Source organism: Pleurodeles waltl, chromosome 10 (genome assembly GCF_031143425.1).
Source record: "Pleurodeles waltl isolate 20211129_DDA chromosome 10, aPleWal1.hap1.20221129, whole genome shotgun sequence".
NCBI classification, from domain to species: domain Eukaryota; kingdom Metazoa; phylum Chordata; class Amphibia; order Caudata; family Salamandridae; genus Pleurodeles; species Pleurodeles waltl.
Window position 1 is genome coordinate 856379011 of NC_090449.1, and position 12793 is coordinate 856391803.

Genomic DNA, 12793 nt, shown 5'->3' on the forward strand with positions numbered 1-12793 from the left:
TTCAGCAGGTTGCTGTCTGGTTCTAAATTTCCTATCTTCTCTAGCGGCGTCAGGTCTAGCTTATCGCTCTATCAATAATAATCGGGCTGCTATTTTGGCAGGTCATTCACCAGTGGAGGGTAAACCCATCGGGGAGTCTCCAATTGTGTGTAAATTAATGAGGGGTATCAGATTGGCAAACCCCCCTCGTCCTCGTTATTCTTCCCTTTGGGATGTTAATATTGTCCTTCGTTTTTTAGAATCTTGGCCGTCTAATAGAGTTTTGTCTAGGAAACAGCTGTCTGCTAAACTCACTATGTTGTTATGTTTGATTTCTTGCAAGAGTCTCAGATGTCAGGGCTCTGGATTTGGCTGGGAGAGTTTTTTCCCCGGAAGGGGTTTCCTTTTCTATTTCGCGTAGAACTAAATGCAATCTGGAGAGCGTTTCTTATCCCTGTTTTGTGGACAACCCCAAACTTTGTGTGGTGCAGTGCCTTCGAGCTTACGAGGTGAGTACAGAAGAGGTTTGTTCTGATATGGGAGGACAATTGCTCATTTCATTAGTTAAGCCTTATCATCCTGTTTCGTCAGCCACCCTCGCTAGATGGATGCGTTGGTTACTGAATGAAGCAGGCATTGAGATTTCTAGATTTGGTGCTCATTCTGCCAGAGGCGCTATGGCTTCTAAGTCTTTAGCTTTGGGTTCTCGTTTAGAGGACATTTTAAGGGCAGCAGACTGGTCTTCTCCTTCGACTTTTAAAACTTTCTACTGTAAACCTATTGTGGATATTGCATTGGTGGTTGTGAATCAGCTTTGAACAAGCATAATCTGAGCCTCCGGTCCTGACATAGAATAAAATAATTCTAGCATTCGCGTTAAGAATTTTTCAATTCTATTAAGGACACGGAGGCGAGGATTATCCCTCCGCACTGTTATATATATGTTTTATTGTGGTACATTTTATTGTTGAAGTTCATGTACAAGTTACTGTATTTCAGTGCTAACCCACCCTGTTTAGTAGTAGATATAAGTATCTCCTTATGGTATTCAGTTTTTATGGCCTGAAATTTTCCTTTTTCCTAGGAAATGACGAGAAGTAATTTCGGCCCATTCTGGTATCATTCTAATTCCAGTCAAGGTGGATTCCAGTTCTTCTGTTTTTTCAGGATTTCGTTTTCAAGTTTCATGTTAAGACTTTGACTTATCTGTTGCGAGTTTTTGGACAAAGAAAGAGGAGTGGCTGGGTGTGGTTCAACACTTTATAGGCTTCCTCCTCTATGATCATCACGTGATATTGCGAGTGTTGGGATATGTAGTTTTTGTTTTTCCATGTTTTCATTGGCTGCTGTTAAAAATAAAGCATGGAAAGAGAAGCATAATCCTCGCCTCCGTGTCCTTAATAGAATTGAAAAATTCTTAATGCGAATGCTAGAAAATGTTTTATTCCCATTGGCTCTTGTTCTTTTGCCTTCTGGGAATCATAGTACGTTTCTTGACTGCTGCTGTTTATTAAAAGTAAGAAAATAAACGCATAATAGGAGCCTCCAATCTTGTCATATAATTAAATAAATGTGCTAAAACAGAGAAAGCTAAGTAGGTTAAAAGTCATTGGGTGACAGGGACACAGGCCTGCAAGTCAAAGGCTAAACTAAACTCCTGATTCCCATTAAAACTAAATAGGATCCACTACAGGGGTTGCACTCACTCTGAGCAGCAGGACAGTGGGGTGAGATCCTCGTCCCCAATGCGGTGCTGGAGGGTAGGTCTGGAGAAGCTGAGCATACCATGTGGCATAGTGGTAGCCCAAAGACGACACTGTGACAGGCGACAGAGTATGGGCGTAAGACCTCATGTGGTCTACGACACCTATATTATATGGCCTGTGGCCACGCCTGCCAGAGTATGTGCAAGATGCATATCCGGGGCAACAGCTCACCTCAGGACGGCCCGGGTGGTTCCCTCTATAGCATGCAAGGCCTCCATGGGACTTGGGTGATGCGAGTAAGGGAAGTCAGCTGTAGCCTCCTAAGAAAAATTTTGGGCACTTAACGTTATGGCTTTTTTTATATACTTATTTATGTTTACAAAATAAGCAAGGTTTCAAACAGCAGCAAAAGCTAGTATATTTATTATTCAGCATTCTTCTCCTAACATATTGAGCAAAATAGCGACAATTCTCTGTAATTCCACTAGGTGTCCCTGTGACATTGTTTTTTTCCTGGAAGAAGTGTGGGCTGTCCTTGATTTTACAGTAAATGTCAATGTTGAAATCTGTTCGAAGTAAATATCGGGGAGTTTAGTTTGCGGAGCAGGCTAAAGGGGCGGTTTTGTGGCACGGACGGGCCGAGTCAGTAACTATACAGGAATCGGGGTTATAATGGAAAAGCCTTAAAGGGCAGTTATATGCGCAAAGTTGATTTAAGCAAGTTTCCGATTCAGACATGCTTTTACACTTAAAATTTTGTAAGTGTTTACCACAAACATTGGTGTCTTCTAAATGTAACCCCAGACCGCCGCTCTACATAAAGACCAAATATTTGAATTGTTACAGCTGACCCTGGAACGAGTTCTCGTGAAGTTGTGAAACTCGTCTCTTATCGTGTGTCCTGTTCTGTTGCAAAGCTCCTGGGGGTGCCTTACAGGTCTGACTGCCTTTAAATGAGCTCCATCGTGTTCTCGCCGCCACATTAACCCACTTAAAAAGGTGACTCAAGCGACAACTTCCTCCTGTCTGGAGAGAGCACCCTGCCGGACACCCACGTGACTGGATCATAGTAGAGCAGTGAAAAAGGGAACAAGGATCTACAGTTGGACCGTGTGGCTTACCAGGCAAGAGTTGGGATTTCGTATTTGGTTTACAGAGAAGACTTCATTCATTACGATGTAAGGTATGAAACGAGGGCTCGAATAGATACACGCTTTATGACGCGCCATTTATTTAGCTTGTTAAAAAACGTAAAAACTGTTTCCTCGTAACAACAAAATAAAGTTGTTCTCTCCTTTAGAGGGTGTTTTAGGAAAGTAAAATGTTTACATTTTATTTTCATTACAAACATCACTATGAAGTAACTCAATAATTCATAGTTTTTGGTAGAAGTAAGACTTTTAATTTAACCTTTCTCCCCACCCCCCCATCCAAAATATATATATTGGTATATTTTTCAGTACTGAAAATACTGTCAGAATGTGACTTTAAACTAGACTACCTTTGGTAGACTAGTACGTGCTAGCTGTGAAATGGGGACTCCATACTTGTAGTTTCTTCCTAAAGTGGAACTGACAGAAGTATATCGTTCAACCTTGTTTAAAAAACATGGATTTTATTATGTCGCTCTAGTTGTGAAACGGTATAACTCTTTGCCAAAATGGCGTTTGGGTGAAAGCTAGTTGATAAATAACCTGCCCTGTTACTCTCTGTGCTTACAGTCCTCTGATGTGTTTATTTACCTAGGATTGGCCTTTCATGAAATCTGTTTGAAAACAAAAGATACCGTGTTCTGCAGTGGAGTTCAAAAGTAACAGTGGAGTTTGGGATGATATAAAAGGATTTTTTAAAAAGAACATTATGGACAAAAAAGAGCTTAATTCTGTAGTAAGTAGGAATGCTGATATAATTATACAACTATTTTTTGTCATTTTGAGCCCTGCCATCCTGTAAATGCTAACATTTGTGCTGGTATTGTATCTATAGGTACTCGTACAGTCTAATGTACCCTGGGTAGTCAGGAGCGCTACATAGTAATGGGTAAGGAGCCATTCAAGATTCAAAAAAGCTTGTGGCCATTCTTTTTGCAATGCACTGTGGGAGTTAGCAAGAACTAGGGGCCACAAGTACGAATATTAGGCATTGCGACTCGCAAATAGCGAGTCTTAGCGACTCGCAATTTGCGACTTGCAAAAGCTGATGTACAACAGTGTCAATGACACTGTTTGCGATTCCCAATGGGGTCACAAATGACCTACCTTATAAATATTCATTAGGTAGGTCGTAATTTGTGACCCCATTGGGAATGGCCACCCTCACAGGTATGGGGGCCTGCTAGGGCCAGCAGCCACCATGTCTGTGACTGCTTTTAAATAAAGCAGATTTTTTAATTTTTTATTTTATATGTAGCCCGTTTTTCTTAACCCCTTCGCTGCCAGGCCTTTTCCCCCTCAGGTGCCAAGCCTTTTTTTTGGCTATTTGGGGCAGTTCACGCTTAGGCCCTCATAACATTTTGTCCACATAAGCTACCCATGCCATATTTGTGTCCTTTTTTTCCAACATCCTACGGATTCTAGAGGTACCGAGACGTTGTGGGTTCCCCAGAAGGAGACCAAGAAATTAGCCAAAATACATTGAAATTTTTTTTTAAATGGGAAAAAAGGGCTGAAGAAGGCAGCTTGTGTTTTTTCCCTGAAAATGGCATCAACAAAAGGTTTGCAGTGCTAAAATTACCATCTTCCCAGCTTTCAGGAACAGGCAGACTTAAATTAAAAAAAACACATTTTCAACATAATTTTGGCATTTTACTGGGACATATCCCATTTTAACAATTTTTTGTGCTTTCAGCCTCCTTCCAGTTAGTGAAAGAAATGGGCATGAAACCAAAGCTGGATCCCAGAAAGCTAAACATTTTTTAAAAGTAGATAACATTCTTAATTCAGCAAGGGGTAATTTGTGCAGATCCTACAAGGTGTTCCTACAGAAAATAACAGCTGAAATAAAAAAATATTGAAACTAAGGTGAAAAAAACAGCCATTTTTCTCCACGTTTTACTCTGTAACTTTTTCCTGCAATGTCAGATTTTTTAAAACAATATACTGTTACGTCTGCTAGACTCTTCTGGTTGCACGGCTATAGAGGGCTTGTAGGTTTATCAAGAACCCTAGGTATCGAGATCCAATAAAAGAGCTGCACCTTGCAATGGGTTTTTATTCTGTACTGGGTATACAGCAATTAATTTGCTGAAATATAAAGAGTGAAAACTAGGCATTAAGAAAACCTTTGTATTTCCAAAATGAGCACAAGATAAGGTTTTGAGAAGCAGTGGTTATTTGCACATCTCTGAATTTCGGGGTGCCCATACTAGCATGTGAATTAAAGGGCATTTCTCAAATAGACGTCCTTTTTACACACTGTCTTACATTTGGAAGGAAAAAATGTAGAGAAAGACAAGGGAAATAACACTTGTTTTGCTATTCTTTGTTCCCCCAAGTGTCCCGATAAAAATGGTACCTCACTTGCGTCGGTAGGCCTAATGCTTGCGACAGGAAACGCAACATGGACACATCACATTTTTACATTGAAATCTGACGTGTTTTTTGCAAAGTGCCTAGCTGTGGATTTTGGCCTCTAGCTCAGCCGGCACCTAGGGAAACCAACCAAACCTGTGCATTTTTTAAAACTAGACACCTAGGGGAATTCAGGATGGGTTGACTTGTGGGACTCTCACCAGGTTCTGTTACCCAGAATCCTTTGCAAACCTCAAAATCTGGCCTAGTGCCCACAAAAGGAAATGCCCAAAAACACTATGTGGACACATCAAAATTATCAATTACTAAACTACCAGTTTTTACAGGGGTGGGGAGGGGCCTGCGTTTTTGGTCCTGGGCTCAGCAGCCATATAGGGAAACCTACCAAACCGAAACATTTCTGAAAACTAGACACCCAAGGGAATCCAGAGAGGTGTGACTAGCGTGGATCCCCCAATGTTTTCCTACCCAGAATCCTCAGCAAACCTCTAATTTAGCTAAAAAATCCCACATTTCCTGTGGGATCACCGCACCGGGACACATTTCCTACTACCCAACGTTCCCCTCTGTCTCCCAGTAAAAATGATACCTCACTTGTGTAGGGGTGCCAAGACTCTGTGACAGGGAAGAGCCAAAAACATGTCGAAATTGAGGGGGAACCAAAGCGGGTCCAAATGGGCAGTTTGAAAAAAAACATTTTTATGCGGACAAGGGGGGCAGAATTTTTATCAGTATAGATGAGACAATGCTGGGTGGTAGGAGTTTTGTGGATTCCTGCAGATTCTGGAAGGTTCCATCACAAAAATGTGTGATTTCCAGCAAAGTTGGAGGTTTGCAGGGCATTGTGGGTAAGAAAATGGTGCGCACACCACCCGGGACTCACCCAGATGTTTAGTTTTCAGATGTGTCTAGGTCTTGTGGATTTTTCTACACGGCAGCATCCCAAAATCCAAAAAAGTGCAGCCCTCACCATTCCAAGTGGGACGATTTTGAGAGATAGCCAAGCTCTCATGGCCCAAATGTAAAACCAAAACCCAAAATAATCAAATGTCCTCTTGCTTACCGTGGGATAAGATGTTTTAGTGTGCGCGGGGACAGCTCAAAGACTGTTACCCCCGTCAGTTGGGGTGGGGGCAGGACCATGCCCATACTGGTTGGTAGCCACCACCACACTATTTTTTTTATTTTTTAAATTCACTGGCATCTAGTAAACTTTCCGCCCCTGAGTGTGGATCGGAGGTAATTGCCCCATCTGCCCACTGGTAGGCAGAACAACTTTGGTCCCATTTATTTGGGGGAGGACATACCCCCACCCTCTTATTTAAAAAAAAAAAAAACATCCCTCGTCTCTAGTGGGCTTTCTGCCCCCCTTGTGGGCAGATGGGCCTTCCAAAAATAGGCTGATCTGGCTAACAGTAATGTGCCCCCATGGGGAGCAACCCTTGCCCAAGCGGCTGCCCCCCAAACAAAACACACACATACACACACACACCAATCCCTGGTGCCTAAGTGGTTTCTGCCCCAAAGGCCTAAAAACAATTTGCCCCTTGGGGAGCGACCCTTCCCTAAGGGGTCACTCCCCTTATCAATATAAATAAAATAAAAAATCCCTGGTGTCTAGTGGCTAAAAGGCCTAATGAAAAATTGCCCACCCCCCCACCGGGGAGCGACCCTTGCCTAAGGGGTCGCTCCTCTTATCAATATAAATAAAAATAAAATCCCCTTTTTTCTAGTGGATTCTGCCCCCCTGGGGGAAGATTGGCCTAATTCATATAGACCGATATGCCCCCAGGGGGGCAGAAAAGGCCTAATAAAAAATTGCCCCCCAGGGAGCGACCCTTGCCTTAGGGGTCGCTCCTCTTATCAATATAAATAAAAAGAAAAACATCCTTGGTGTCTAATGGCTTCTGCCTCCCCCCCGGGGGCAGAACGGCCTAATTAATTTAGGCCGATCTGCCCTCGAGGGGCAGAAATGGATGCCCCCCCTTGGGGAGCGACCCTTGCCCAAGGTGTCGCTCCCCTTCTTTGTTTACACAAAGTGAGCAAAATCCCTGGTATCTAGTGGGCATTCCAGGAATGCACAGAGAGACATGAAAAGGGAAGGGAACAGCCTTTCCTTCCCTTTTCATGCCTCTCTGCCTCCCCTGCACCCCCGTACCGAGGAGAAACCAATCAGTTTCTCGTCGGGTCGCGCTGGAAGCATTGCTTCCAGCACGACGGGAGTTGACCTCTGATGAGGTCAGCGCACGTTGGCGTGCTGACGTCATCAGATGTCGTAGGGGGTTGGGGTGGAAGGGGAATCGATTCCCCTTCCAGCCCTGCCCTAGGGGGTGGGGGGAGGCCCTCAGTGGGAGCGCCAGCGCTTCCCCCTGGGCCTATACCAGGACGTAGTGGTTACATCTGTGGTGCCTCAGCGCGCACCACCGGACGTAACTACTACGTCCGTGGCAAGGACCCTTCCTAAAGAAAACAGGATGCATTACAAAAACAAAAATGAAAAGTTTTCTTTTAATTTATTCAGAACAGGCAGTGGTCCCTGGGACCACTGCCTGCTCTAAAAAAATATTATCGCTACCATTCACGAAGGGGAAAGGGTCCCATGGAGACCCCTTCCCGTTTACAAATGGGTTAGCACCAATTTGAAATTGGTGTTAACTGCGATTGTTTTGTGACCGCATTTACCGTCACAAAGCAATCCTACATCGCACTGCTACTCGCAATTAGGAAGGCAGCGCCCCTTTCTAATAGCGACTTGCAAACTTATTTTGCGGTTCGGTAAATAGATTACCGAATCGCAAAATAGGGTCGGTACATACCAAAATGCTTTTTTCTTGTTTCAAACGGCCCAATTCTGGTATGTACATCTCACCCTAGAAATTAGTTCATATTAGTAGCAAATGTGAGGCTCTGTGAAGAGATGCAACTTCAAGCTTATAATGCACCCTGGAGCCTGTCTCTCATTAGAATTGTTTTAGCAGTATAAATTATAGAATAAATTAATAAACCAAATTAAACTAGATTAGCTTCAGGCTCCTTTCTAAAGTTATGGAGAAGGTGTTATTTTGATCTGTGAAAGGATGTTTTTTTCATGTCCTAAGTGCATAGCGACCTACTTTTGGTCTTCTCCTTTGTTTACATCTTGATTTACCCACTGCAGCATGCATCACGGGGTAGTGGGTCAGCCTATCTTCAGCCATTGGCTCTCTTACCCTACGAGTGACAGCATTTTGCCCAAACACATGAGCACTTCTGCTTACAAAATGTACATTTCATTGTCGGGGATGGTGGGCAATACTTTTACTTTCCCAGTGCTTTTTTCTTTAAATTTGTTATCCTTTTTTCATTTCTTTTATTCACCCTTGTGTGTTTAAACTGTGTCCGCATGTAGCAATAATTCAAGTCCAATGTTACCTTTTCTTTTTGCAAATTACAAGATTACAGATTTTCCTGTAATGGTTATTAAAGCTAAAACAGGTTTCTGCAACTATTCTAAGTTAACCTGCCTGTTTGGAAGCACTCATACTGTTGCATTAAATTGATATGCAGTGGTTAATTTTCGTTTAAATTTACAAGTTCTTAAAACAAGGATGTGGCTGCCACTTTTGTAGCATGTTTTCTATTCATTTATTCTCTTCATTTTGTGGCATAGACTGTGCTATTAAAAAAATAAATTGAACCAGTTTGCCAAGTCGGGACGCATTGGTTTTGCCAATGCTTCTTTAACTTTGCTGTGGACCAAGGCCTGAAGAACCACTTATGAGTTGCTAAAATGTATTTATTTATGTGGGGTTTTTGTAAAATGCTAACAGCTATTTTGCGGTCGTATGTTTGATTCTTTGGGGTAAAGGATAGAAATGAGGGTTGAAAAGGAATGTATTATTGTACACGGTTGGTAACAAGTCAATCTTCAATTGTCAGCAGCAATGGACAGTACTCTAGGTGAGCCAGTAAGTGGACAAAGTTTTGAAAGACCAAGTGTCCTGAGAGTCTTGGTGAAAAGGAGAAGCCAGCCTTAGGCTTCAACCCAGGCAGTATTAACAAGTTATCTGGAGATAGCTGAAAATAATACATCAGGGTTAACCAAAAAGTACTGAGAACGCCAGTTGATCTGGCATTGGCTAACACATTTTAGATTTGCCTTGTGAAAGTGTTTTGTAAAAAAGTTTGTATTGGTGCAGATTGTTCAACAGCAAAATGAGATCACTAATTGAGATGGAGGTCAATGGCTAAAGTGGGCCAGTCCTGTGGCCTATGCATATGAATGGTACTCTGACAGACCAGTGGATGAAGCGAGCTGGTTGAAAGCCCCTATAAGTATGTATGTTATGCAGATACTTTTATTTAAATCAAAAAGTCATGACTAACACCAGACCTACAAAAAAGTGTCTTTAAAGATCTTTGATTTACAAATGCAGACATAAGATTTGTAGAACTCACCAGACTGCTTTTAATGGCCTTTAGCAGGCAAAGGAAGATACTAAAATATTAACAAGTAGCCTATTCTGAAGCGATAGTAAAATTTCAAATTATTGTTATTGTTGCATCTACGCCACTAATGGACTTGGGGACCTGATTCTTTTCCATACAATTCAGATTGTCATGTGACATAGAACTTTGCACTGAACCCTGGTCGTAGAAGCAGTGCCAGCAATACCACTTGAGGCGGCAGGAGTGGGCAGTGGTTGTGCAGTTTAAAAGCAAGGGGCCGGAGCATACTCCACGGCCCTGATGAGGCCAAGTGGAGGAAGCTGGCCTGAAGCTGAGGCGGACCAGGGTGGGTGGCAGGGAACACACATAGTGCTCAGAGGGCTGGACGACAGAGCCAAAGGGTGAGTGGACCCTGTCATAGCAACTGGAATTTGGGTGCGTGCTTGGGGAGCTAGAGGCAGCGGAGATTAGATGTGGTAGGGCCGGGGGGCAGAGCTGCAGGGCGTGCTACAAAGAAGAGGGGCCCACCCATTTCATCATCACATTCCTCCCTTCTCCCTTCCCTTGTGTTGCCAGGAGAGAGCTGCTGCTACTGCTGTGGGGAGACAAAACTACCTCCAAAGACAGAAATGCTGAGAGCGATCCTTTCCTGGGGCCATCTCACCTCGGGCGGGGCTCTCATTGCCCCTGCCTCTAGGCTGCCATCTGAAATATTGCTTAGGTACTGTCACACTTATCTGTGGGGCTGCTAGGCAGCCCACAGCCATTGGAGGGTAGACCCAATAGGCGGCCCCTATGTGGGCAGGGGGCATCTGTTGCAGAAGCAGTAAGGTTAGTCCTTGGTGCAGCTTGCAGCAGTTTCTCCCTCCTACATCACCCAAGGAGTCTGTGGTCAGTGTACTGAGGCCTCCACAGTGAGTTTACATGGCTGCTGCCTGGGAGGTGCGTGTGCCACTCCACACGTCAGATCATGGTAGGGTTTAGGCGGGTCAGTGGTGGCTCATGCACTCCGTAAGCTAAGAAGTGGTGCTTCCCACAGCCTGGTGCCTGGGGAGTTGTCTTCCACTACAGGGGCATATGGACTACCGTATACAACTCCAGATAATGCTGCCCTCTTTGCAGCTGACACCCAATCAAGGGATATGTTGGATGCTCGGATTGACACATTTGACACAGATGTCAATCTACTTCACCAAGGACTTGCAAGAGGCGGTCAAGCCGATTACCAATGCTGACACCAGGCAGCAGGTGGTGACCAAGCGTACTGCAATGACCAGGGAGTTGGCAGCGAGAGTGGAGGACACTGAGGGTAGAGCTCACCAAAACAACCTGCAGTTTGTAGGCTTTCTGGAGGGCTGTGAGGGCCCCTCGTTGGAACATTTTCTTGCCGACTGACTTCACTCCCTCATGGCCTTGGAGGCTCTATCGGCATTCTTTGTCATTGAGCGAGGACGCTAGTACAGCACCCCCCACCTGGGGCTGTGCTTCACCCAGTTATCGCAAGGCTCTTAAACTATCAAGACTGGGTTGCTATTCTCAGACAAGCCAGGCTCCAGGATAAGATTACCTACCAATCACATACCATTGTGATATTCCCTGAATTTACCAGGATGGTTCAACAACAACGGAACTAATTTTTGGCTGCGAAACAATGCCTCCATGAGCTCATCATTCAGTACATGTTGCCTTACCCAGCTAAGCTGAAGGTCATATACCATTGCTGTTTTTTGAAACACCTGAGGAGGTCTTCCAGTGGACTGATGATTGATCCATCTGAAGCCACATACTCCCCTGCATGCGGATGTTGACTCCTCACAGGCAGACTGACTGAATAGATCTACCAAAACCCTGTTGAAGAAGCACAATTGGTTGTGTTCCTCCTGGAGAAGCTCCAGAAAGGCTGGAGAGGCCCCAGCAGATGGAGAGGGCCTGAGACTCAGAGGGAGGCTTCTCTGCTTACCGCCTGAATTCTGTATCCGATGGAAGACTGTATGGAGCCTGTGGTGCCCACTGATGTCGCTCCAATGATTAGCAACTGCTGAACTGTGAGAGTGGTATCTTAGCTACTCCTGCTAAATTACCTCGTTGGGTTTGGGGATCCACTGGGGCTGGCTCGGCAGAGTCCCCATTGGGTCCCAGTCGTGGCCAGTTCCGCGACATGGTCCTTGAAGGATGGAGGTGGGGAGGTTTGTTGGGGTTTGGTTCAGTCATTTCTGTCGATGAACATATTGTTGTTTGATGTTTTGTTCACCTGCCATCTCCCTATATCACTTTTGCCTGTTGAAGCTACTTCTCAAACATACTATGAGTGTCACTAACATAACTGACACCCTGGACCAAATAATGTAATCAAACGTAAACAGCTTATTACATAAGGTCAAGCAGGGCACTGTCCTGAAACATGCTAAAAGGATGGGGCAGATGTCCTTTAGCTGCCTTTTTATTACCTATGGGTAACAAAGTCCCTTGCCTTACCTGCCTGGACACAAGTGTACCACTCTGGTTTCGCATGTGGATCCAGGTGTACTTGTATCTTAATCGGGAACGATAGCCCATTCCAACCTTTAAGGACCTGGGTGGTTCATCATGGTCGGTTTACAGCAGTGACAGGGACATTATTTGGTGAAGCCCCCACATTTCTGTGTGTGTATGCTGCTCACCCCCAATCAGTCTTTCATACAATTGGTCACTGAGGTGTGGAGAGCCCTTCCAGAGAGACTTGCAGTGACTGGGGCAACTGCAGTGTTGATATATGGCATCCACGCAGCCCATCCCTGGCCAAAGTAAAACTAATTTCTCTTCATTTGTGTCAGCTGTAGACCTGGTGGATGTCTGGAGGGCGCTCTATCCCTATAGGGGTGGGCCACACCTTTTTCTCCTAGGCACAGAACTCCTTCTCCTGCCTCACCTTCTCCCTTGTTACAAATATATATCTACATAGAGTTTCAGATATTTCTGGGTCTTCTGTGCCCAGTGTTCTGGTGGCCCTTGTCACCTTGGCATCTACAGAACCCAGAATATCAACTGACTTTGGAGTTCTCCATTAAGGAATATTTTGCAGTCAGTACTGGCATGGTAGCATCACTGACAACACTGTTGGAGGCCCTGAAGCCCACCTTGCAGGGGGTGGATATTAGTTTTACTACTGGC

At 44.4% G+C, this 12793-nt stretch overlaps 1 protein-coding gene across 4 annotated transcripts in view; it reads left to right on the plus strand.

Moving 5' to 3' along the window:
* Positions 1-2266: 2266 nt before the first annotated feature.
* Positions 2267-12793, plus strand: part of STEAP1 (STEAP family member 1) — a 127953-nt gene continuing 117426 nt past the window's right edge. Inside the window, exons 1-2 of one of the 4 annotated variants that reach the window (XM_069211554.1) lie at positions 2267-2863; positions 3432-3572. In XM_069211554.1, the coding sequence (XP_069067655.1) occupies positions 3546-3572 (27 nt within the window). In that variant the 5' untranslated portion in view covers positions 2267-2863; positions 3432-3545. Of the gene's footprint in view, positions 2869-3431; positions 3573-12793 lie in introns of all 4 variants that reach the window. The other 3 variants (XM_069211553.1, XM_069211556.1, XM_069211555.1) reach the window with 3 other exon arrangements.